The 27,765-nt window shown below is 38.0% G+C and overlaps 1 protein-coding gene across 3 annotated transcripts in view; it reads right to left on the reverse strand.

The window, feature by feature from the left end:
* Window positions 1-337: 337 nt before the first annotated feature.
* Window positions 338-27,765, reverse strand: part of LOC307152153 (complement C3-like) — a 78,515-nt gene continuing 51,087 nt past the window's right edge. For 2 of the 3 annotated variants that reach the window (XM_079860561.1, XM_079860559.1), the window contains 12 exons: window positions 11,111-11,267; window positions 10,766-10,929; window positions 10,536-10,688; window positions 10,246-10,305; window positions 10,072-10,162; window positions 9,293-9,338; window positions 8,814-8,904; window positions 8,586-8,675; window positions 7,895-8,000; window positions 3,681-3,761; window positions 3,424-3,508; window positions 338-930 (listed from right to left, as the gene is read on the reverse strand). In XM_079860561.1, coding sequence (XP_079716687.1) covers window positions 3,468-3,508; window positions 3,681-3,761; window positions 7,895-8,000; window positions 8,586-8,675; window positions 8,814-8,904; window positions 9,293-9,338; window positions 10,072-10,162; window positions 10,246-10,305; window positions 10,536-10,688; window positions 10,766-10,929; window positions 11,111-11,267 — 1,080 coding nt within the window. In that variant the 3' untranslated portion in view covers window positions 338-930; window positions 3,424-3,467. The remainder of the gene's footprint in view (window positions 931-3,423; window positions 3,509-3,680; window positions 3,762-7,894; window positions 8,001-8,585; window positions 8,676-8,813; window positions 8,905-9,292; window positions 9,339-10,071; window positions 10,163-10,245; window positions 10,306-10,535; window positions 10,689-10,765; window positions 10,930-11,110; window positions 11,268-27,765) is intronic. The other variant, XM_079860560.1, reaches the window with a different exon arrangement.

Below are 27,765 nucleotides of genomic sequence, written 5' to 3' on the forward strand. Positions count from 1 at the left end.
ATAATTAATGGCAATTGACCAATCAATTTCCTCAAATGAAATGAGTTATCTCAGGTTTTAATTCAGTACATAATTAATAACAGTAACATACTGTAAAGATTACAGTAAAGAACTGTAAATGCACAGCTGCTCTTGTTTTGCTGCTTTTACAAGTGTGCTGTATACTTTTACTGTATAATTGTAGTTTATGATTTACAGTACTCTTGTAAAATTTACAGGCTTACTGGCAACCAAAATTGCCAGTAAGTTGCTGTAAATTTTACAGTAATTTTTTTACAGTGTACAAGCTTCCAGACTTGAGATGCTCCACATCAGGCCTCTTGAGGTTTTGCTTTTTGAATGTTCTAGAAAGTAATTTATCCCAATACCTCTTCCATATCTTTTATCATCCACATCGACTCCTGTCAGAAAGCAAATGCCAGGAATAATCATCTGAACGCATTTATTATTTTTCTTTTGAATAATGTTTAGCCTATTCAGATATCCAGAAATTCCCCTTTAAAGTTTCTTATGATGATTAAAATTAGATACAGACATAAAATATCACACAAAACAAATTATAATGTTGGATTTGTGATTCAGATTGGAAAAAGTTATAAGAATATTCTTGCAAGGTATTAGTTAGTCAGAATTCTAAATTGAACTTGAAATGAATTCAAGTCACCATTTTTTTTTTTTTTTTTTTTTTTAGTATTTTAGCTCCAACAATATTATTTAAGATTTATTGAGAGTATACAAGAGAGGATGTTTAATTTCCTGTAATCAACATTTTGAACATTTATTCAACATTATGAAGCACATCCTATTCTGAGGAGTTTATCCTGGAGCGCAGAGATGCCGATGTACTGCTCCCTGTATTCTCGAGTTTGGCTTTCCTCTCTTGTCGGCCAGTATTCAACCCAGGTGTGCTCTCCAAAGACGTACTGCAGACTAAAACAACAGACAAGAGAAGTCAAAACAGACACAATTACTGACTTAGCTACTACACTCTATACATTTGTGTAAGGGCCAATGAACAATAAGGATGTCTAAGGTGATAAAAAGGAGAATTATTTGAACAATCTTTGCATTCTTGTTGGTTTTTATACATTTAAAAAAAAAAAAAAAAAAAAAAAAAAAACATTTAATACACACTCAGTTTCACCTGAACCAAACGTGTTTTAATAACAGGTCAAAATATGTGTTATGTGTCTAAAGGAGTCTTCTCAGGTTTATGATTTTCTAAAGTAATTGCCTCCTGCATAATGCTTACGTCATACTGAAGTTTGTCATACATTTTAAAACAAAATTGCTTTTTTTTCTTTCAATAAATATTAGTGTTCACTTATGTCAATATTAATTTGTTTACAGCCTTATAATTAGACCCCTAATGCCCCTAATAATCATCAACACCCCAAATGCTTTCACAATCCTACAGCTCGTACTGGGTCGACATTTCATTCGGAAATGTTAGGCAGTTTTGATTTATATGCTATGTAATGTTTATGATCACGTTAGCTTACATGTGCGTACACTCTCAGAAAATAAAGTACATAATTGTACCTTTAGGGGTACAATGGCTTGTCACTGGGGCTGTACCCTCAAGGGTACAATATTGTATCTTAACCTTTAAAAGAAACAGTACATATATGTAAAATGCCTTTTGACCCTCAAAAAGGTACATATATGTACCTTGAGGTCCAACAGCAAAAACTCCAGTGTTAAATGAACTCTGCTAGGAGTTTATATGACTCCACACTCAAGAGTGTTAAAGTGTTAAAATATGAGTGTTAAATTAACAATCAAGAGTGTTAAAGTTAATGATCTATTTAAGTGATTCATTGAGTGATGATTGACCATTATTGAAGACACCTGATGTTAACAAGCAGAATCACGGAAGGAGAAATTATAATTTTTAAGTCTCCGTTATGGTGATCTGTGTTTTATTTAGTTGGGCTCTTGACCCTTAAATAATTAACTTTAGATTTTGTTTGACTGTTGTATCTGAGTTATATCAGACAGATGAACAAAGAGAAAAGTTGATCAGGTGGTGTTGGTCATGTTTTGACAATCATAATTTGCATGAATCACTGCATTTAACACTGGAGTTTTTGCTGTGTGAGTTCATGGGTGGAATAAAATAAATAAACATTTAAAAAAAAATAAACAAAAAATGTTTATTATCCTGTTTGCTTTTATTTTGCAATTGTTTTATTATGACTTTAGTTTTTTGATGTTCAGAGATGATCTGTTTGTCACTAGTTTGTTTATTGTCACCATTGTTGAGACTCATATGCTGATTCTTGATGTCTGTGTGTTTAAGAACAATAAGTTCTTTGCACAAAGTATCTTCAAAATTGTTCATATTGCTGTTGGATCTCAAACTGTCGAATCTCAGGACTACAAAATGAGACGTCAAGCATATAGTAAAAGCTTTAGACTCTGAATGACATCAGTGAATCAGGTCAACACATGATGATGAAGTCATCATCAAAACATATTGTGAGCAGGTCATGTTTTCTCTTGCAGTAACAAATGTGCTTTATAAACACAGAGTTGGAACTGTTAGAGAACACTATCGTCAAATAATTAAAAGGGTCAAGAGCCCAACTAAAGCAAACACTGACCACCATAATGGTAACTTGAAAAGAAAAATTCCATAAAACATTACCGTCTAAACTTCTGTTGAATCTCAAGAACTTTTGTCGATGTATGACAGAAATAAAGTCAAACTGGTAATAATAAGTGCAATAATGTGTAATGTCACGAAGTCAGTTGTAGTTCTTGTGTTTCTCTTCTTTCTGTTATAGTTTTTTTTCTCTTTACGTCAATGATTCTGCTTATTAACATCAGGTGTCACCACTAATGGCCAATCATCACTAAATTAATCACTTAAAGGGGGGGTGATGCTTTCAGTACTTTCGAAAGCGTACGTCTCTTGCTCTGGTCTACGAGTGCGCGCGCACCCGCGTCCTTCCGGAGAAGTGCCCTTAGGACCCGTATAAGGAAATTCCGCTACATCTGACGTCACACTTTAAAACTTTCCGAAACTTGTGACAAACCGGAAGGAGCATTTTTGGAACAGAAATACTCCTTCAAACGTACAATTTAATTTTTGAAACTTTGTTCATGTTTAGCATGGGAATCCAACTCTTTAACAGTGTAAAAAACTCAGTATGCATGAAATAGCATTTCACCCCCCTTTAATTAACTCATTAACTTCAACACTGCTTCAGTGTTAATTTTAACACTCTGTAGTGTGGACACATATAAACACTGAGGAGTGTTAATTTAACACTGGGGATTTTGCTGTGTGGAAAACAATTCCTTTTGAGTTCCACTGAAAAACAACCTGATCATGTAGGTTTACAACAACATGGGGGGTGTAAATAATGAATTCTTGATTTATGAAAGTAAAACAGTCATGACAATGAATTAACCTACCATCATCCATGCCAGCTTCACAGGATTTATTCATACGAGCATTTTCATCGACTTGGTTTTTCTTCTGGAAAGTGCAGCTTTTTTTCTGCGTAATCACACACACACACATAAATAATTTTTTTGTTTCCTTGTTCACATACAAGAATAAAAAAACATAACATTGTTTAAAATTACAAGTAGACTGAAGGTAACCAAATCAAATACTACAAAAGTTCAGGATATGGTCACTTTATATTATTATTTGTGTGTGACTATACCTTCTGCACAAATGCACATGTCTCCCTTACACAGTCTGTCTATAGCGCCATCTGGGTGGTAGAACTTCATACAGCGTGCATCTGAAACACACACACACACACACAGAGAGAGAGAGAGAGAGAGAGAGAGAGAGAGAGAGAGAGAGAGAGAGAGAAGAGAGAGAGAGAGAGAGAGAGAGAGAGAGAGAGAGAGAGAGAGAGAGAGAGAGAGAGAGAGAGAGAGAGAGAGAGAGAGAGAGAGAGAGAGAGAGAGAGAGAGAGAGAGAGAGAGAGAGAGAGAGAGAGAGAGAGAGAGAGAGAGAGAGAGAGAGAGAGAAACAAACAAAAAACAAACAATTATCATAAGGAACAAAACAAATACAAATACACATACAAAGTGTTACGGCCTAAGCCTTATGAGTGTTGTATTTGTATTTTGTGTGTATCTGTTAGTGCTCTGATTAGTCTCTTTTCTCTTCTAAGTGTTAGGCTCCGCCCCTGCACACCTGTGTCCCGTTGCTCTAATGGCTCCTGCTAGAGTATATAAGAGAAGTGTGTAACAGAATGAGTCATGCAGCAGTGAATCCCGTGTGCGTCATGATGCCCAGCCAGCCGTTGAAGACAAGTTGTGTTCTATTTGATGATCTTTTGTTTTGATCTATTTGTTAGTCTCTGTTAAGTATATGTTGACTTTAGTATAGTTTAAGTGTTATTTTTACATGTGGAGAGTGGGGAATGAGAGATGTGAGTTTGTGCAATCATTTATAAGTCTTATAATAAATGTTTAAATTGCTCTTTGCCTTGCATCTCCTTTTATGTTGCTGACCCCTTTCTCAACGAGCATCTTAAAAACAGGGGTTCGTAACAAAAGACTATGGTGTTTAAATGTTGTACCTAAACAATCAAACAATGGCATATTGACTTAGCCTACCTATATATGTAACTTTATACACAGTCACAAACAAAATATAAATTATCCTACATACATACAAAAAAAAAAAACCACTTATAAGTGAATAAGCCTAAAGTACTCAATGTTCACATTGCTGTAAAGATTTCAGCCATTGTTTCAGCTTTGTAGAGAAAACTGAGCTCTGATTGCAACTTTAAATCTACAGGCATGGTGTATCCATAGAAGTGAACCTTTCACTGAAAAGGATGATTGACCCACAGCAGTTTATAAAATTATCAAAACTTAATAAATCATACTTTTAACAATTTGACAATGATGCCATTTCATTTGTTTCTGATCCATTCGTGTGTACAACGTCATTGAACATGTTTTTGCTGTTCTTGTTGCATTTACAAGGCTTTAACCAGTAGATGTCCTCAGCATGCTATGTTTTGAGTGAAGCTAGAGTAGGCTGATCGATCTAATCATCTAACAGTGAATTTAGCAGACGTAGAAAATATAGTGGAGTAAAAACAACACCTAACAGTTTTTCAAGCAAGACAATGTTGTCGAAACGAGCGCTGGATACCTGAGGTAATACGTCTCACCATTTATTCAGAGGGTATGAACGATTATTTCATAATCCATTTTCTTGAAAAGGGGCTTGACTTGTCAAACAGTGTTGGATTTTTTCTGGACCTTGGCAATTAACTTCTCTTCTCTTCTCTTAGAATTTAAATTAGAATGGATTCTGATTGGCTGTCAGTGTTTTATCGTTCAACAGCTGGAAATAAATAAATCGTCCCGAAAGTGATCCCAACAATTTAATTTCTCTATAAGGCATATCCTTATCATTATAGCTGTGGTGTGAACTCTGCTATTCTTTAACATTAAGAACGATTTTTAGAACTATAGCTTATATCTTTATCTTTATCGTTATCGTCATTGGTGTAGGCTACGGGCCTTTAGACATTTTCTTAATAGGGGCATTAAACTTAAGCTTAGAGTCTACAATGACAAATAATATTTAAATTCAATCACTTCCTTGATTTCATTTTGATCGATTTTGATTTTAAATCCATCCGTCGCTTTTGTTTTTTAGTAAAAAAAAAACAAAAACACATTGAAGCGGTTTTGTTGTTAAGCTGTTATGCTAGTCGCTGGGAAACACTGACCAGTTGCCTGGTTAACATTTCTGAAGCCGGTCAACAGGATTATAAAACATAAACAAGGTTTTATTAAACTAGAAGGTAGCAAACGAAACAACGTATGTAACACGTACACACAAACAACAACCGACAACTGAATAATGAAGATGGAACTTAAACACACAGTGTTAACAAACTAAATTATGAGCAGCTTTGTATAAAATGAATTTACCACTGTGAAACGTCATAGTCGTGCTTGTGAAGGTAGTTTGGGTCAATCAGCTTGTTCTTCTTGACTGTCATTATTGGACTCAAACTGATACGGCAAAACTGATGCCATAGTCAAGTTGTATGTCTGTTATATTTGTATTCATAAATAAATATATAAATATAACTTTATATAAATTAAAATATAGAAAACATGCGCAGCAAAATCCCCAGTGTTAAATTAACACTCCTCGGTGTACATATAGGTCCAACCAGAGGTGGAAAGTCCAGGGGTCAGAAAGTAAAAGTCCTGCCATATGTTTATTCCACCCATGAACTCACACAGCAAAAACTCCAGTGTTAAATTAACTCTCCTGGGAGTTTATTTGGCTCCAGACTCAAGAGTGTTAAAGTTAATGAGATAATTTAGTGATTGATTGAGTGATGATTGAGCATTATTGAAGACACCTGAAGATAACAAGCAGAATCACTGAAGGAGAAAATCTCTTTTTAAGTTGCCATTATGGTGATCAGTGTTTGCTTTAGTTGGGCTCTTGACTCTTAAACTAATAATGTTAGACTTTGTTTGGCTGTTGTATCTGAGTTATAACTCTCAGATGAACAACAAGAAAAGTTGATCAAGTGGTGTTAGTTATGTTTTGACATAATCATCATCACCTGAATCACAAAAACTCATTTAGAGAGTTTAGGTTAGAGTTAGATTTACCTTGTTGATTACAGCAGCCTGTGATTCTATAATATACTATTTTCAGCATTTTCAATATTTTTCGAAATATTTCTTACAAATTGTTCTGATCAAAAGACTTTGAAAAAATTATTTGGACACACAGACATCAAGAATCCGCCTGTGATTCTCAACAATGGTGACAATAATAAAGCATGTTGCAGTGCATTCTGGGTGCCACCAATCAAAACTCATTCATGGCTCCCATCATGCATTGCGGTATGAATAAATTATGATCTGAATTGTCTCAGTAATTTCCTTTTCCTAATTGAATATTCTTTTTGTCACCATTGTTGAGATTCATACACTGATTCTTGATGTCTGAGTGCCTGAAAGAAATTTTTATTTTTTTTTATTTTATTATTATCAGAACAACTTTCTGACTTTCTGAACCTGGACTTTCCACCTCTGGCGTAGTTACAGTATTGTTTACAGCAAAGCCTCCGGAGCTGATTCTCAACAGATAAAGGTAGACCCATCAGAAAGGACTGGGACCGCCTGACCAAGTCGACTGAACACCTGTGGGCGTGACAACGATGCGGTGATGCGAAATGAGGCGTAGTTGTTTCGCTGGAGGCGGTCATATGCAAAAGACTGGTACGTCACTTCGTACCATGACGTCACTTCTTACCATGGGTCCCCAACAAGCTGTAATTAGAGCTTGATTAAATAAATGCTTTGTTTATAATGGGGAGGACGTCTTAAGCTATGAAACTTGCAGGAAGTTTTAATGGTACAAAGACCTCTTATATACCAAAAGATCAAGGCAAATTTGGTTTCTCATGTCATGACCCCTTTGAGAAATATTATTATCAGTGAACTCAAATGTAGAAAGATCACAGTATTAGTATAAAAACTGTTTGAAACAATCGGTTTCCCAAATGATATGAGTTACCCTTCCAATGTATTTTTACGGTAACATACTGTTAAAAAGGAGAGCTGTAAATGAACGGTAGAGGGTTGTAAATACCCTTTTACAGAGCAATTTTTTTTACAGAATCATTTTTACAAATTACAGAGCAATTTTTATAACACTTGTTCGTAATATTATATAACAATTCTTCAGTCATTCATTCAGTTCAACAGGTGTCTTCAGTGTGAGTGACAGTGGGGAGAAGAGTTTTGGAGGAACATTCAAATGTTAATACTTAATGGCACTGAATTAACGTGTTAATTTGAGAGCTTCAGTTTAATTGTTTTATAGATAAAAGAAATAGTGTGTGTACATGCAGCAATAGCTCACCTGGTGAGTAATATTCATATATTGTGACGGCAGAAGGTTGAAGCAGACCCACATTAAACATCTTGTTCATTCTGAAGGAAAGTCTTTCTTTCTCTTTATGAGAAACCTAATGAGACAAAAAAATTCAAGCAAATTTACATGATATTAAATATCAAATTGTACAATGGAAACTGCCCACATTCACATTTGCACAAGTGACAACTAATAACTAAAAACTAATAATGTGGGTCAAATTTGAAAAAAAAAAATTGTAGTCAAGTCAAAATTATTTATTATATTTGCATTTGAATTGTGATTGGTGTTTCTTTCTTGCATTCATTTAACAATGTACAGCTGCAATTACACTGCAAAAACAGTATTCTATTTTGCATAGCTCATAGAAAAAATATACATGTAAACATTATAATTTAGATCTATATATTCAATTTGCACTTTCTCTTCTGCTTAAAGTATCATGTGAGATATGATTCTGATAAGCAGTCTGTAATGTACCAAAGTTACGTGGAACCACATGCCCTTACAAATAATGAGCATCTTGGAACATCTGTCAGCCAATCCGAATCAAGATTTCAACAATACTGTGATATTAAGCAAAACAATATCACAGACTTTGTAAATAAATTTGGTTTCATGATAAAAAGAAAAAAATCTGTTTTTGACATCATCGGGCAGTAGAAGTTGTTTGAAATACCTTATCCAAGTAGAGGATGAGGGATCCTCGCTCTGACAGCACTTTATTCTTTTCATATTTCTGAATGTATCTCTCCTTCCCCGTGGACAACTGAGGGCAAGAACATGAGAAAAATAACTGCATAAATAAATAAATAATAATAAATAAGTGCGTCACATGATGACCAACATGTTTTATGGCCTATCTGCAGATGTGAGGCAATTCTGCATCAGTTTATCATCATAATACCTCTTTAAGATCATTTTCTTCAACATCAAATCCTGTCAGCATTCCAATGTCCAGAATAGTCATAGTGGCATCGGTTTCATTACTTTTGTAGCTGTAAAGATGGAGATAAAGTGCAGGTTTTATTAACAGGTTTCGTAAGTCTTCAGTTTTCCTCCATCAACTGATTCTGCGTTTAAGGCTGCTTTCACACTAGAGCTTTACATGCAAACCTGAGTCCGTTTGATGTCAGATTTCTTATATTGTAGTATAGCGTAGAGCTGCTTGTCTCTGAATAAACTCTTTTTTCCGTGTCAGAACACAGTGAAACTGGAGTCTCCCCTGAAATCATTATCTAACTGTCCCTAGTACTCGCGTTCATGAAGCAAACATACAGCGAATGTGGGACAGTAAACAAACCAAGTGTGAAAACAGCCTAAATGATTAATTACAAATTAAATGGTTTCTTGACATAAAAATAAATGAGGTATTTGTTCACATACATGAAATCCACAATGAAGTTGTAACTTGCAATGGCTCCTTCTTTTGCTAAAAGGAAACAAAAGTTTTTGGTGGTTTTAGTTCAAGTCAAGTCTTACCTTTCTAAAGGGAATATAAAAATAAAATTCGTTAAAATGAAGATTTAATACATAAAGGTATTTGGGGAAATACAAGTTAACTAGTGAACCCTGGGTCAGTCTAGCCCGTTGGTAAACATAATCCTGTGTTATCATGTCTAATGTTTCATGATCCATGTAGAAAGCCATGCTAACCCACTTCTAATGTCATTGTAGTTGTAGTTAAAAGTGTCAAATGTTCTTAAACAGGGTTAGAGTGACGATAACCCAGGGTTAAGCACAGTGTGAAAAGCCTTAAAGTCCAACTGAAATCAAAATTGACCCTATTTACTTTGTTAGCGCATATTACTACTTGTGGTGAAAAATTAATCCGTGCAAGTTAATACACAGAAAAAAATAGTTTGCCGTCGTAATCTTTAATCAAAATCTGAAAAGTTACTTCCGGTCTGGAATGGCGTTCCCTCTCTAATGATGTAGGTTTGACGGCCTGGGTTGGGAAACGCTTAACCACTCCCCTCAAACCGTTAGTCTGCTATGAGCAGAGATGGAGAGGAGGAGCGCTAGAGTAAAACCCTGCCCTCAGTTCAATTCTGTTTCACTGGGAAATACATCACAACACTGGAGAAAAGTCGTTTGCAGCTTCCGGTTCACGCAGACTTTAATGTTTATAAAGTGCTAAAGAAAGGCCTCTTTGTCAATCTCACTTTCAGGGGCTTTTTCCATTTCAACAGTCAGATCAAAGAGTGTACAGTCAGACTTCTTCTCAACAGGTCTGGCGTAGTACAGCGTCAGAACCTGAAAAGAGCAGCACGTCTCATATTAGATGTTCAAACGCTTTAATCTTGCTGTTGACCGTATAAACGCTCATGAACACTCACTGAGAGAGTGGCTGTTCCAGTTCCTCTAGCCGTCACATTGAAGTCCTTGTTGATCTCCACCTGTTGAGTGAACACACGTACTTGAGTCAGCAGGATCATCAAATCCATGATGTAGCAGAGATACCTGAAGACTTTATTGACCAAACTCAACACATTTGATGTAGACAGTTAAATATGATGGATGACAAATAACAAAACTCCCAACATTCCTCACTTACTATGATACAAAAATCATTCAATTGATATGAGCAACACACATTTTGAAGCAGGTTGATGAGTTTAATCCTCACCTTGTATGACCGTGTAAGATGCACATTGTCTCTTTTAATGGTAAATCTGACAGGTCTTCTTCCTGCCACTGACAGCTCCACGTCCAGATTGAGGTTTTGTCGGTCCTTCACCTGCGTGCGATACGCTGCCACGGCCAACACCCTGATGTTCGCCTGGAAAGTGCAGAACAGCATTCAAAGACAAGTTCTGCATCAGTTTATCACAGTCAGATGATGAGATGTTAGTGTACCTGTGTGGTGCCAGATCCACCATAATGAGACTGTTGTGAACGCAGCCAGAGCACTGCCTCTCCTGGTTTATCAAAGTCTTTGTCCTTCACAAGTGCCAGCACAGCATAGGCCATCACCTCCAGTGAGTGATGATGCTGTCCAGCGACAGTCCAGGACCTACCGGCTGATTCAAACACAAAGCAGGAATAATAACAGGACTGTGTTCCATTACTGTTATTGACACCAACAAGCAGCAATCATTACACTGCAAAATGTGATAATTTTTCCATTATTTACACTGGGTTTGGATTAGAATTATTCCATGTTGTATAAAGCAAAACACTGTTTGATGACTTGTTACTGACCTTCTCCTTTGGTGGAATGTTTCATCAAGATGTCTTTATTGAGTTTTTCAGCATTGGCCATGGCGTAGGACGTCATCGCAACAGCGCAAGGATTGGTCAGTTGTGGAAGTCGACCTTCTAAGAATGCAACAGCCTTCCTGATACTTTCATCCAGACTCTATAAAAGTGTGTGTAAGAGGTTAAAAGTTCTCTGATCTGCATCCTTTAACATACTGTATAATTCACCAAATCTTCAAGGTTAATTTATGTTGTTACCTGTATGATTTCACCCATCACAATTCTTTAGATTAACTTTGTCATAAGGGTCCAGAAAAAAGGTTTTAGACAGTAATGAAGTCATATATAAACGCTTGCATGGCTTCCAATTAAACAACTATAGTTGATGAGATAATAAAGTGATTAATTAAAGGGTTAGTTCACCCAAAAATGAAAATTATGTCATTAATGGTGCCAGATAACACATCAGCAGCGTCTTACGTCAGCAGCGTCACTGCGGAGTCGTGAACGCGGATTGACAACAGACCCGAAAGAAAATACAACACTGAATAAAGTCGCAGTTTTTGTTATTTTTGGACCAAAATGTATTTTTGATGCTTCAAAAAATTCTAACTAACCCACTGATATCACATGGACTACTTTGATGATGTCTTTATTACCTTTCTGGACATGGACAGTATCCCGTACATACATTTTCAATGGAGGGACAGAAAGCTCTCGGACTAAATCTAAAATATCTTAAACTGTGTTCCGAAGATGAACGGAGGTCTTACGGGCTTGGAACGACATGAGGGTGAGTCATTAATGACATAATTTTCATTTTTGGGTGAACTAACCCTTTAAGTGATGATTGGCCATTAGTGGTGACACCTAATGTTAATAAGAATCATTGAAGGAAAGAGAGACAACAAGAACAGACAAAAGAGAAACTCAAGAACTACTGACTTAGAGCCATTATACATTATTGCACTAATATTACCAGTTGGACTTTATTTCTGTCATAGATCTACACACGGTCTTATTTAGATTGACCCTTAGATTGACAGACTCATGACCCTTTCCTTTTTAACATTAAAGGTGTTCTAAGCGATCCCAGGTTTCGAATTGTTGTCAAACTAAACGGAGGCTAGCTAGACCCTCCCGGTCCGTGTACGTTTGTTTTTTCGTTTGAACCACAAAACAAAAGAACGAAAAACCACCTCTTTTTCGTTTGTCGTTTCAATCCAAAAACACTTTCATATGGAGATAATATAGAAATTAAGTTTTATGTTCTGTAATTTTGGAAAGCTAAACACTTTCCATTATTTTCATTATAACTGTGCTTTCACAAATCACGTTTCTTAGCCCTGCTGCTTAAGGCATTTGCCTACTCACCAAAATGAGCTCTTTCTCCTCATGTTTGATTGTCTGATTTACATGTGTGCTATACTGCGTGAACAGTTTTAGGAGTTGACTGTAACACTCACAAATTTAAAAACATGTCTCACATATAGGCCTACTACAGTCCAGTGGGGTGTGTGACTCTAGTGTGTATAATAAACAACAAGCAGTATGTCATGCAAGTGAACATAATCTAAACATTTTAATGAAATAAATTGATTCATTTCTTATTTGCATAAAATAACACAACAGATTACAATAAAAGGAGCTTTCAATTTAACTGTTCTGCAAGTGAACATAATAGAAAAAAAAAAAATGAACAATTTATTAATTTATTATTTGCATCACAAAAACTCAGGTTATTTCGTGATGATTATAAATCCATCAACAGGTAACCATCATCACCTGATCTCAGTTCACTTTAGCTTTCTTTGCTGCTGCAAACGTTTTTGACAAACACACTGTCACAGCCGCCAAACAAAACAAAAGATATAATACGAGTTAAGAGCCCAACTAATGGAAACACTAATCACGGTTATGGTGACTTCAAATGAAACACATTAGAGTTAAACCTCTGTTAATTCTCAATAAAAACTTCTGTAGACGTCTGACAGAAATAAAGTCAGTCTGGTTAGTAATAAGTGAAGCTGGTAATGCTGTTTGTGGAGTTGTTTAATCCTCCTCTGCTGAGATCTTCACAGATTTAATGTCTTCTTTTCTCTTCAGTTGATTTCATCTGAGGCTGTGGCTGAAAGTACTCCATATTTAATATACACAGATTATTTTGGCTACGATAAGGTCCAGTTCTGGTTAAAGTTTAATGCACTAAATGTTTTTAAAATCCTTTATATTATTTGATAAACAACATTGCTCTCATGCTGTAAAATTTAATGGATTCTATTATAATACAGTTCTATATAATCAAAGCATTAGACACTGAATAAGATCAGGGCTTCCAGAATTTCCATGATGATATCATCATCATCATCATCATCAATAAACAGCCAACATCACCTGATATAATCTTCTCATGGCTTTTTTAGCTACAACACATGTGTTTTATAAACACACAATTAGCAGCCAGAGAAATGTAATATTAAAGAGTCAAGGGTCAAGAGCACAACTAAAGCAAATGCTAACCACCATCATGGTGACTTTAAAATGCAAAATTTAAATGATTTCATTAAAATGGAAATTAAATAAGGTAAATCTGGTTAGTTTAAGTAAGCTGGTAATAAGTGTACGGCCATGCATTTCACCTTTTTGTTTGGGAAAATGACATCAGCAGAGGTCAAAATCTTGACATCAAATTGACATCGACACTTTGACGTCAATATGACTTTCATTTTTGACCTATCTTGTGACGTAATTTTTACATCAAGGTGCCCGCTGGGTACTCTTGTTGTATAAAACTCTCTTTGAACCACATCTTTATATAACGTGATATGGTGCAATACCTTCACAAGTCATCTTAAAAAACTTGCATCATTGCAAAAGTAAGCCATATGGGCTCTGTCCTGGTCAGAGATAAATTATCATACTCACCCTCTATTTTATCGCTTTGAGTTACTAAGAATAGCTGAGCTAAATAAATATCATAATGCCTGCCTTATGTTCCAAATTGTTAATAGTCTGAACTCTAGATTGAGTAGTCTTGTTCCTATCTCCTGCCCCCAGCACACATACGAAACAAGAATCAAACCACTCATATGTGGCAAATATCGCTGACATGTCCGCGCCAGTATGAGCGTTGTTTGTAAGGGGCCGCAGATTTATAACGGGACTGATGATGGCCTTAAGGTGTTGCCCTCTATCTCCAACTTTAAAAGACAATTAAAAAAATATTATCTACAAACCTATGTTTAATATACACTCACCTAAAGGATTATTAGGAACACCATACTAATACTGTGTTTGACCCCCTTTCGCCTTCAGAACTGCCTTAATTCTACGTGGCATTGATTCAACAAGGTGCTGAAAGCATTCTTTAGAAATGTTGGCCGATATTGATAGGATAGCATCTTGCAGTTGATGGAGATTTGTGGGATGCATATCCAGGTCACGAAGCTCCCGTTCCACCACATCCCAAAGATGCTCTATTGGGTTGAGATCTGGTGACTGTGGGGGCCATTTTAGTACAGTGAACTCATTGTCATGTTCAAGAAACCAATTTGAAATGATTCGAGCTTTGTGACATGGTGCATTATCCTGCTGGAAGTAGCCATCAGAGGATGGGTACATGGTGGTCATAAAGGGATGGACATGGTCAGAAACAATGCTCAGGTAGGCCGTGGCATTTAAACGATGGCCAATTGGCACTAAGGGGCCTAAAGTGTGCCAAGAAAACATCCCGCACACCATTACACCACCACCACCAGCCTGCACAGTGGTAACAAGGCATGATGGATCCATGTTCTCATTCTGTTTACGGCAAATTCTGACTCTACCTTCTGAATGTCTCATCAGAAATCGAGACTCATCAGACCAGGCAACATTTTTCCCGTCTTCAACTGTCCAATTTTGGTGAGCTTGTGCAAATTGTAGCCTCTTTTTCCTATTTGTAGTGGAGATGAGTGGTACGCGGTGGGGTCTTCTGCTGTTGTAGCCCATCCGCCTCAAGGTTGTGCGTGTTGTGGCTTCACAAATGCTTTGCTGCATACCTCGGTTGTAACGAGTGGTTATTTCAGTCAAAGTTGCTCTTCTATCAGCTTGAATCAGTTGGCCCATTCTCCTCTGACCTAGCATCAACAAGGCATTTTCACCCACAGGACTGCCGCATACTGGATGTTTTTCCCTTTTCACACCATTCTTTGTAAACCCTAGAAATGGTTGTGCATGAAAATCCCAGTAATTGAGCAGATTGTGAAATACTCAGACCGGCCCGTCTGGCACCAACAACCATGCCACGCTCAAAATTGCTTAAATCACCTTTCTTTCCCATTCTGACATTCAGTTTGGAGTTCAGGAGATTGTCTTGACCAGGACCACACCCCTAAATGCATTGAAGCAACTGCCATGTGATTGGTTGATTAGATAATTGCATTAATGAGAAATTGAACAGGTGTTCCTAATAATCCTTCAGGTGAGTGTATAACTGTCTTCTCATGGAATACTGGGATGTATGTGTATGATTGTATGTGTATGTTTATGTACTTTTATGTATGTACTGGTGCACTTTGCATGCTTTCAGTTCACTTACCATTGTTTAATTGCAGGTGGTAACTGTGTACCTTGTCTGTACCACTTCTTTTTCATTAACTATGGGCCCCCACCTATAAGCTTTTTATCCTTAGCTTCTTTGGGGGACCTATTCACTATACCAAATTTGATTTCTATACCCCCGCTGTATTATAGAATTTGCTGGTAGTGGTGTTTGTGAATAAATTCCGAATGTGACTCATAAGTGTGAATGCGCCATTTTGTACAAAATAAAAAAAATTCAAAACAAAATTCCTGGTGAAAAATTAAAGTAGACTAGTTTAATAAACAGTGCCAATTTTTTTTCAGATTTTATTTAATATTTCCAAAATCCAAAATTATTCAAAATGTTTTTTTTTACTCCAAAAATTAGATCCATACTGTCAAATAAATGAGGCCTACGATTAATTAGATGCAAATAGAAATATAAAACCAGTCCTAATTGAAAAAGAACAAGTTGACAAAAAGATTGAATCCAATATTGGGTGAAAATATAGTATAATGAGAGATTTATAAGCTATTTTTCATAGTCCGGTCATTTTTGACAGGGAAGATCCCGGGGGTTATAGGGTATTGAACACCACACAAGGGTTAAGAAAGTTTATTAATTCTATAAAATCAGTCCAGTTATGAGTCAAGCTGTTGCAGGTTGCGATATTTTGGTCTTATTTCCAAAATATAGCATTTGCTTAATTATGTTTATGATAGAATTGCTTTTATTTCCACTACTGAATTTTTGGTACCTGTAAACCAATGAACTGTGTGTGCATAGAACAGGATTAAGCACTAAAAGACAAATTCACATCCAGGTTTAGATGAGTTTATATTGCCATTGATTCAGGAGGAAATAAGAGTCTGAAGACTCTTCAGGAGAGGCAAGGGAGCCACAGCCTACCCAAAATGTTTAGGTGGAGAAGGATGATTTAATGTTAATAAAATTCTCTATTATTCATTTAATTTCAAATCTCAGAATCTGAATGTCTTGTTTGTAAATTCACCATAGTAATGTCACGGGTGACGAATGAAGAGGCGGAACTTTTGTTCAAAAGGGCGGAACCTTTGTGCACGGTCATGATTTCCGGGGGGGAGCGCTTTCGGTGTGGGACCCGAGAGCGCTTCGGTTCCTGTAACTCCGGGCAAAAGCATTAACTGACGATTGATTCCAGGTGTGAGAAGGCGGCAAATTAGCGGTGACTGGAGATCACAGTGAGAGGAAGAGATACAAAAGGGCTTCATGTTCTGAACAGTGGTGTTGGTTTTCGGGGGGTGTTGCCTTTGAGGTCAGTGTTGGCTGGAAGTTGTTCTTTTTGGATCGTCTTCTGTGTGTGTTTTCCAGTGTGTGCTTCAGCTGTTTGTGTCTCTGCCAACGTGGACTCGTCAGTCGGGTGCTCCAGCTAGTGTGTTTGTTCTGGATGGGAAGAGGAATTGGATATTTGGAGAATGGAGATCGAATTATCAGCAGGAATTCATCATTAAGGAGAGATAAGTGTTATACATTGCTTGGAGTATGATGTGATGGATGTTTTGGAAGGTACAAGGAAACTTTATGACTTATAACTTATCTTTTGAAGAGGATTGGACACCTTATGCTTTATTGTGGATGTTAAGGAGATTGTATTGAAGAACTGAGGATTGGAAGCCCCTGCCAACGCCCTAAGCTGTGAGTTATGAAGATTTGCAGTGCTATATATTGATATAATCACGAGTGCTATTCTGTGTGGATTGTAGTGAAACACGAGTGGGAGTGCATAGCGAAGGCACGAAGAGATCCAGCCCGTTTCTGAAAATAATATATTTTTATTGTTTCGGAATCCAATGAATGAGATCAACCAGTGGCGAACTCCTTTCCATTACTTCTTTGACTAGATGAATCAGTGGATGATTTTCTTTTTACCGCTTGTGGTATTATGTCTCCAGCAGTGATCGCTTCAGCTTTGTTGAAGCAACGATATCCATTTCTGACTGCCTGAGCCCCGTGAAAAGAATCAGTTCAGCTTCGCTGAAGAAGCCACCATTCTCTGTCCGCCTGAGCCCCGTGAAGAGAACCAGTTCAGCTTTGCTGAAGAAGTATCATCATTCTCTGTCCGCCTGAGCCCCGTGAAGAGAACTAGTTCAGCTTCGCTGAAGAAGCCACCATTCTCTGTCCGCCTGAGCCTCGTGAAGAGGAGCAAGCCAGTGCAGTGTGGGCTAGCTGCAAGAAGTCGAAACCTTCCTTCTTTTTAATTAGTACTTTTTTTTATTAAATAAAACCTTTTTAAATCTCATTTAGTCTGGTTGTCCTCTGTCTGCCTGTGTGCCCGTGGTGTCGGCTCCTCACAGTGGTGTCCCAAATTCAAGAGGGGTGCGGCTGGGTCATTTCCTGGTAGTTGCCCACCCCGACCTGTGACAGTAAGGTGGCGTAGGCGGCAGGGTTACCACTGTTAGTTGTAGCGGCCGTGGGTTCGTCATGGCGGACGAAGAGGTGAGAGCCGTAAGACTTCAAGTTATGCCAGTGTTTATGGGCGCCCCCTGGGCACAACGTTATGGAGGACTGGGATCTGAGTTGAGTCTCCTGGACTGGAAAACACAAATGGAGTACCTGGCAAGTCTCCAAGGGCTCCAAAGTTCCAGTCTTGGGGCTCCGGGAAGGACCTGTTCGTCGGAGCATGCGGCTCCAGCTCCGTCGGGACCCCGCATTGTCTTTTGAAGATCTTAAGCAGGAGGCTTTGGCTTTGGAAATGGATCAAGGTGAGATGGCTGACCCACCAGTTTGTACAGCTGTTAGTAGTGCATGCGCTTTGACCCCCTCTGCACCAGTCGACTGGAGACAGGAGCTGCGGACAGAACTTCTGGAGGATGTTAGGGGACAGATGGTTGAATTGTCTAAAACACTCTTGGAGGAATTACGTAGGGGTCAACGTAGTAGCATGCCAATGACACGTGAGCGGTCTCACTCGGATGGGAGTCGAGAGCCCAGGCGTCATCCTGGACCACCAGTTCACCTAAAGATCCAGTGGGATGATCAAGGGCGGCCTATTTGTAACAGTTGTGGAGAATCGGGGTACATTAGTCGACTGTGTGGTTCCCAGAGGCGGACAGAGTACACAGCTTCATTACTTGAGTAAAAGTACAGATACCCCTTGCTAAATTTTACTCAAGTACAAGTAAAAGTACTACAGTCAGATGTCTACTTAAGTAAAAGTACTGAAGTACTTGTTTTTAAAAGTACTTGAGTACCAAGAGTACAAGAGTACATTTTCTAAATATTGCATTACTACTGCCATAGTGCTTACATTTATGTACAGAAACGTCCTACATGGAGTTATGAAAAATGTTAATGTTAATACTAGGGGTGGAACGGTACACTGAAGTCACGGTTCGGTTCATACCTCGGTTCAGACATCACAGTTCGGTACAATGGAGGGAAAAGCAAAACAAAAATGCAGAAGGCAATTTTTTTTGTATTGTGCATGTCTCAGGCTGTACCACCCTAGTGTCATACAGTCTCTCCCCTGAGATAGCTGCAACAACCTGCCCTGAATTGTGTAAAGTAAGATGTAAACAAAATAAGACAATCAGCTATAAAACTGAAAATAGAGCATCTCTTATTTATGTGCGGAGACTGCGGACGCACGAGCGCGAGGGTGCGCGCGGCAAAAATGTCGTCATTGTGGTGTGGGCGGTCATGCGCGTTGGGTGTGCAAGGCCACATTTCGCTTGGAGGTGTGCAGTTCACGGCTTTTTAGCGCGCACGACTCCGCATCCGAAGACGCACGACTTCGAGCCGAATCTGGCCGAGCACGTACATCTCACAGCACCGGCACCCAGTTCTTGCGTCTAAATTAGTTGCTTACATTAACAAAATTAGCCTACAATAGCAGACATCAGCCCTTTAAATAAAAATAAATGGCCATGTTTTATAAAAAGGTTCACAAAACTAAATAAAAATGTTTAGAAATTATGTAAGATAACGTTAATTTAGTTGTAGGTTACGTTCTCATATCCATTTTTTTTCTAATGTCACAAGGAATAATCTGGTTTACTGCTTTACACGATTATTTTGTAGTGTGGTTTTGGTGTACTAAAGTGTTGTTTTACTAAAATAAACATTCACGAGTGTAGCCTACCTTACTTCTCACCGCTGATTCCTGATGGTTTAGAGGACAATTACACCGAGTCGCACCCTGTCGTTTCAAAGAATAGTAGCCTACACCGGCGAGCGCGACGTATAAATGCCTTGTCCATTTAGGGAGGCTCGCGCTGCGGAGGCAGGCGAAACTAAGTATAAACCATAGACAGTATAAGAAGGTAAACAAACCTAGCTTAAGGCGGGGCTACAGATAAGGTGTCCCTAAAGAACCCGCGTATCTAACAGTAGTTCCGCATTACATTAATTAATTTGCACGCGAGTTTTATTTATTTTTATACCGTGTATTCTCCGTGTAAATTCATGTACCGAACCGTGACGCCCGTACCGATTCGGTTCAATACGAATACATGTACCGTTCCACCCCTAGTTAATACCTTTGAGAATGTAAAGAAATTGAAAGTAAAATCAAGTCATTTTCATCTTTTTACCATGCTGCTTTATTTAACATTTTCACTTGCCCACAAGGCAATAGCACAATGGCAACGCTCTGACAAACCTCTGCTAGAGTTTTAATGGATTTTTTGCACCCATTTGAACCCGACTGTGTTAAACACACCGCATACTCAAGAACATCAACGCAAATGCTCAGCTTACATTAATGTGTAATATCAGAAAAGAAAATCCAGCTAACAATTGTGTGTACATGTGAGTTTCTCTTTTTTTTCATCAATCAAATCACAGGGTTCCAGACTGCGACCAAATATGCGACCATTTTATTGAGAATGTGCGAGTTCAAATTGTATGTGGTCGCATTTGTGCGAGTGCATGGTCATGTACTACTTTTCCTCCATTGAACTTGTTTTAGCGCCCGCCAAAGTGAATTTTTGTCCCGCCAAAGTCTTATTTGATCGGTGAGTAAAGTAGATGAACTGCTGCGCTTGTGTTGTGTCAGGGTGCATGTTTAACTGAAAGAACGAGCAGAGAGAGAGAGAGAGCCGGTCGCGCGCGCGCTCTTTCGGTCTCTCTCGCGCACTGTCGCTCGCTTTTTCTTTTTTCCTTTTTTTTTATTTATTATTTTTTTAGAAGAAGTAACGGGTACTCACGGTTATGGATAGAAATGTAGCGGAGTAAAGAGTACAATATTTGCCTCTCAAATGTACTTGAGTAAAGTCATGAGTACTCCCCAAAAATGATACTCGAGTAAAGTACAGATCCCTCAAAATTGTACTTAAGTACTGTACTCAAGTAAATGTACTCCGTTACTGTCCGGCTCTGGTGGTTCCCGACGAAGTTCTCAAAGGGATTTTTTTAAAGATAATCCTCTTGATTTCCGGGGGGAGCGCTTTCGATGTGGGACCCGAGAGCGCTCCGGTTCCTGTAACTCCGGGCAAAAGCATTAACTGACGATTGATTCCAGGTGTGAGAAGGATGCAAATTAGCGGTGACTGGAGATCACAGTGAGAGGAAGAGATACAAAAGGGCTTCATGTCGGGGGGTGTTGCCTTTGAGGTCAGTGTTGGCTGGAAGTTGTTCTTTTTGGATCGTCTTCTGTGTGTGTTTTCCAGTGTGTGCTTCAGCCGTTTGTGTCTCTGCCAACATGGACTCGTCAGTCGGGTGCTCCAGCTAGTGTGTTTGTTCTGGATGGGAAGAGGAATTGGATATTTGGAGAATGGAGGTCGAATTATCAGCAGGAATTCATCATTAAGGAGAGGTAAGTGTTATACATTGCTTGGAGTATGATGTGATGGATGTTTTGGAAGGTACAAGGAAACTTTACGACTTATCTTTTGGAGAGGATTGGACACCTTATGCTTTATTGTGGATGTTAAGGAGATTGTATTGAAGAACTGAGGATTGGAAGCCCCTGCCAACGCCCTAAGCTGTGAGTTATGAAGATTTGCAGTGCTATATATTGATATAATCACGAGTGCTATTCTGTGTGGATTGTAGTGAAACACGAGTGGGAGTGCATAGTGAAGGCACAAAGAGATCCAGCCCATTTCTGAAAATAATATATTTTTATTGTCTCGGAATCCAATGAATGAGATAAACCAGTGGTGAACTCCTTTCCATTACTTCTTTGACTAGATGAATCAGTGGATGATTTTCTTTTCACCGCTTGTGGTATTATTATGTCTCCAGCAGTGATCACTTCAGCTTTGTTGAAGCAACGATATCCATTTCTGACTGCCTGAGCCCCATGAAGAGAACCAGTTCAGCTTCGCTGAAGAAGCCATCATTCTCTGTCCGCCTGAGCCCCGTGAAGAGAACTAGTTCAGCTTCGCTGAAGAAGCCACCATTCTCTGTCTGCCTGAGCCCCGTGAAGAGAACCAGTTCAGTTTCGCTGAAGAAGCCACCATTCTCTGTCCGCCTGAGCCCCGTGTAGAGAACCAGTTCAGTTTCACTGAAGAAGCCACCATTCTCTGTCCGCCTGAGCCCTGTGAAGAGAACCAGTTCAGCTTCGCTGAAGAAGTCACCATGCTCTGTCCGCCTGAGCCCCGTGTAGAGAACCAGTTCAGTTTCGCTGAAGAAGCCACCATTCTCTGTCCGCCTGAGCCCCGTGTAGAGAACCAGTTCAGTTTCGCTGAAGAAGCCACCATTCTCTGTCCGCCTGAGCCCTGTGAAGAGAACCAGTTCAGCTTCGCTGAAGAAGTCACCATGCTCTGTCCGCCTGAGCCCTGTGAAGAGAACCAGTTCAGCTTCGCTGAAGAAGCCACCATTCTCTGTCCGCCTGAGCCCCGTGAAGAGAACCAGTTCAGCTTCGCTGAAGAAGCCACCATTCTCTGTCCGCCTGAGCCCTGTGAAGAGAACCAGTTCAGCTTCGTTGAAGAAGCCGCCATTCTCTGTCCGCCTGAGCCACGTGAAGAGGAGCAAGCCAGTGCAGTGTGGGCTAGCTGCAAGAAGTCGAAACCTTCCTTCTTTTTAATTAGTACTTTTTTTTATTAAATAAAACCTTTTTAAATCTCATTTAGTCTGGTTGTCCTCTGTCTGCCTGTGTGCCCGTGGTGTCGGCTCCTCACAGTGGTGTCCCAAATTCAAGAGGGGTGCGGCTGGGTCATTTCCTGGTAGTTGCCCACCCCGACCTGTGACAGTAACACCATAAAATATCACTGAACTCTGAACCACCACACCGCTGCTCTTCCCTGAATGTCCAAATCAGAAAACTGTGCAATTATGCGAGTCAGAGGGGATAGAGATGCGGAAGCATATCCATAGCTGGAGACTTTTCCTTCTGTTACTAAAAGAAAATAGCCAATCACAATCAAGCATGTCACTTTCAGCAATAAGTGCTGAGAAAAACTACATGGCCGAGGAGGGCAGCCTTTCATGGTGTATCAATCATTGCAGAGACATAAATTATGTGATAATATTTTAAACTGCTCCTGCTGCTAATCTAACTTAGCAATTAACTACCTTAACCCCCTGAGGTCGAATGACGCGCGGGCGCGTCAACTCGATGTTTACTAAATGTTTCTATTAATATCTCCGCGATTGTGCAGCACACATAAATGGTTCTGATTTTGCCGTAATCGATAGATTCTCAGCTTCAACGTCCTTATTCTCGCAAGATCATACGTGATTCATACAGAGAGCAAGAGGGAAGACAAGATGACCATTCACCTTGCGTGATTGGTGGGCTAGCTTGCCTGTCTGCATTTTGTGTGAAACCAACCAATAGATGCGGTTGAAATCCCTAAGTTCCCTCCCATCTCCTCACAGTGAGGAAAATACCAAGCTGACATGGAGAGAGAAAGAGTAAAAAAGGCTGCGAAAAAACATGACAAAAACATGTATAAAGAAGAAGACGAGGAGAGATAATGGCAAAGACATTGACAGACGTACTTGCGGCGGTTTTGGAGAGCAGCGACGAGGATGAAAGGCGAGTTTCCGAGCCTGATGGATTTTCTTCTGATGAAGATGAGGATTATGATCACAGAAGAGATCCAGTTGAAGACGGGTAAGCGTATTTATTTTATAAAAAACATTGTTCGCATGGTGCACTTTGTGCCAGGCTAACTGTGACCATATTGGCTAAAAAAAGCTGCGCTGTGCTGCTTTGTGTATCTGAACTTTGACAAATTGACTGCACCTTTAGCAAAGTGTTTACTTTATGTACTGCTAAAAGTTATTTTCTGGGGTACACTTACAAATAGTAACGTTGTAGGCATGTAGGCTGTTCTTGGTGGTCTCCTTTTGATAACTAATGTAATATTTCTTCACCTCAATTCACAATTTGAATAACATTATCTCTTGTAATGATGAATCAATATGTTTTGGCCAAATTGATAATGCAAGTCCTAACTTATTTGTCCTAACTTATTTGTTTTTGTGTTTTTTTCAGAGAGGATTCACAGCTACCAGGGCCCAGTAACACAGGCAGCCTCACCTGCGCCTGCCACCAGTCACCAGGTCACCACCAGCCCTTACACAGCAACCATCATCACCAACCCGGCCAGCCAAGAGGTCCCGTACCCCCCAGGATCAACCAGCACTATTTCTAATATATATATCATCTTTAGTTTGAAAAAAAATGTTGAAAAGTTGACATGCCGTAGACAAGAAAACATGAAAATGTGTACATTTTGTGAAAATTGTTAGTAGTGAGCTTTTTTCACAAAGTAAACATTTTGCTTGAAAGAAAGACCTTTTGTAATGCTACTTTTTCATTTGCACACATCCCATAAAGCTTGATATGTAGTAGAAAGTTATTTTAGTCCTACTTTATCTCAGTCCCTCTAACATTTGGTGAAGGTAGAGTCACAGACAAAACTTGTACTAAAAAACAATTTTTCAAAATGTCACTTTAGACTATTATTCATTAATGAATGAATGAATGAATGAATGAATGAACTTTATTCTTTTTCTTTTTTCTTTTTCTTCTTCAGAACATGATCATTAGCAACAAAACATATTTTGACAGAAAACAATAAAACTAAAAGTCTCAACATGTTCAAAAGAAATGGAAAAAAAAACAAGAAAGGAGAAGGAAGAAGCTAACTTATATTTGCCTTCCCCTTTTACACATCTAGCTTTGAAACGGCTACTGTTTACTCTTGCAAGACATCATAATTTATCCTTATTAAGAAAAAACGTAATCATTTAAAGTACATTTATCTGAATATAAATCACACAATATAATATAAAAAAATAATAATAATAATTAAATATATGCAAAATGGCAAGAAACAGACGAATGGTAATTCAAATCAACCTCTTGAAGAGGAAATGAGATGTTTGTCCCATGTCCACCTTAATTTATATACTTTTCTAATATAGACATTTTAAACCTTCTTTTGAATTGCACAATATGTTTACTTTCCTTAATTGTTATAGGTAAATTATTCCACAACCTCACCCCGTTGACAGATATGCACATGCTTTTAAGTGTAGTACGTGCCATTGATTGAGAGAGATTTCCTCTCCTTCTTAAATTATATCTACTATCTCTTTCCTTAAACCATTTTTGAATATTATTAGGGAGTACTTTGTTTTTAGCTTTATACATAATTTGTGTGGTCTTAAAATCCACTATGTCTTTAAATTTTAATGTTTGTAATTTTAAAAATAAATCATTTGTATGTGCATGATAGCCAACATTGCAAACTATTCTTATTGCCTTTTTCTGCATAGTGCATATCGTCTTTAGGGTGGTTTTATAGGTATTGCCCCACACCTCTGTACAATAGGACAAATAAGGAAGAAAAAGCGCACAATATAAAATATACATTGTTTCCTGGTTCAACATGGGTCTCACTTTACAGAGTATACCAGTGATCTTTGCCAATTTAGAACTAATGCAATTGACTTGTGGTTTCCAGCTGAGCTTATGGTCAATTATTACTCCCAGAAAGGAGTTTTCATAAACTCTTTCTAATCTGGTGTTATCACACAGTACTTCAATAGTTAAGTCTTCAGGAATTCTACGTTTCCCAAAAATCATAAATTTAGTTTTCTTTATATTGAGAGATAATTTGTTTAAATCAAACCACAATTTAAGCTTAACCAACTCTTGAGAGACAATCTTCAACAGATGTTGAAGATTCTCTCCTTCACAAAATATATTGGTATCATCTGCAAAGACTACGAATTTCAACAAATCAGAAGTTTTAACAATATCATTTATGTATAATGTAAATAATTTTGGTCCTAGTATTGAACCTTGTGGTACACCATACATTGTATTTTGGAGCTTTGACTGTACCTCTCCCATCTGCACAAATTGTTGTCTATGTTCTAAATAGCTTTTTATCCAATTTAGGCCTATTCCCCGAATTCCATACATTTCCAGTTTTTGAAGCAAAATGTGATGATCTATTGTATCAAAGGCCTTTTTAAGGTCAATGAATACACCTATAGCAAACTTCTTATCATCAATACTAGTTGTTAGTTCTTCCACCAGGTCAATTAGAGCCAGAGATGTAGAACGATTTGATCTAAAACCATATTGACTATCAGTTAAGATCCCATATTTATCAATAAAACTGTCCAATCTGGTGGAAAATATCTTCTCCAGAATTTTTGAAAATTGGGGAAGCAATGAAATTGGCCTATAGTTAGTGTAAAGATTCTGTTCACCAGATTTAAAGATAGGAACAACTTTAGCTATTTTCATCTTTGTGGGAAAAAAACCCAATTTCAGAGAGAGATTCGAAATATATACTATGGGATCTACTATTGCTACAATTAATTGTTTAATTAAAAACATATCTATATCATTACTGTCTCTTGATGATTTATTCTTAAAGTTATTAACAATATCAAGTACTTCGGTTTTATCAGTGTCTCTCAAAAAAATAGTTGCTGGATTTCTTTCTTCAAGAAATTGTGAGACATCGCCCACTTGTGGAGGGATTATCTCATCAGCCAGATTAGGGCCTACGTTCACAAAAAATTCATTGAAGCCAGCCACGACCTCATCCTTGTTTTTAATTATTTTACCCTTATCAATAAATTCGTTTGGAAATCCAATACTTGTTTTTTTCCTTCTGATAATTGAATTTAAGATGTTCCACGTACCCTTTATATTATTTTTATTGGTTTCCAGCAATCTACTATAATAATCTTTTTTACATTTTCTTAAGATAACTGTTAATTTATTTTTATATGTCTTGTATTTAGTTTCTTTCTCTTCAGTTCTATGCTTAACAAAGTCTTTATATAAAGTATTCTTTTTTTTGCAGGCATTCATCAGACCCCTTGTAACCCAGGGTTTATATGGACGTTTAGTTGTTAACTCTGATTGCTGAATTGGACAATTTTTATAATACAAAGTCAAAAAGGTATTTAGAAATGAGTTGTAGGCTAAGTCAACATCCCCTTCTTCATAAACATGCTTCCAGTCTTGAGCTAACAAGTCATTTTTTAATTTATTCAGGGTGTGTTCTGTTCTTAATCTCCTCTGTATATTTATTTTGCTGGTATCTAAATTATCGTGTTTGCATTCGTGGAATACAAATATTGGCAGATGGTCAGTAATATCATTTATTAACAATCCACTTTCTAAATTACTACTCATATTATTTGTGAAGATATTATCTATTACTGTTGCTGAGTGGGTGGTAATTCTGCTCGGTTTGGTTATACATGGATATAGGCCTGTACTATACATTGCATCTATAAACTCTTCTATTGCAGGTGATTTACTTGGATTTAAGAAATCTATATTATAATCCCCACAAAAATAAGCAACCTTCTGCTTGGCATTCAAAACCATAGCCACAAACACTTCTTTAAAACTTTCAATACCAGAGTTGGGAGCTCTATAAACACAGCTAACGATAACATTCTTCATTTTACCCATATTGATTTCCACCGTTATACACTCACAAATGTCATCAATAACAGTCGTCATATTTTCAACAATCATATACTTTAACCTGCTATCCACAAACATTGCAACTCCCCCACCCCTTTTGTTCACTCTATTCACAAAATGTAAGTGATAGCCTTCTAATTCAAAGTGAGTCCCTTTGTCATGACTGAGCCAGCTCTCAGAAATAGCGACTATATT

The sequence above is a fragment of the Squalius cephalus genome (assembly GCF_949319135.1).
Source record: "Squalius cephalus genome assembly, chromosome: 2".
NCBI lineage: Eukaryota > Metazoa > Chordata > Actinopteri > Cypriniformes > Leuciscidae > Squalius > Squalius cephalus.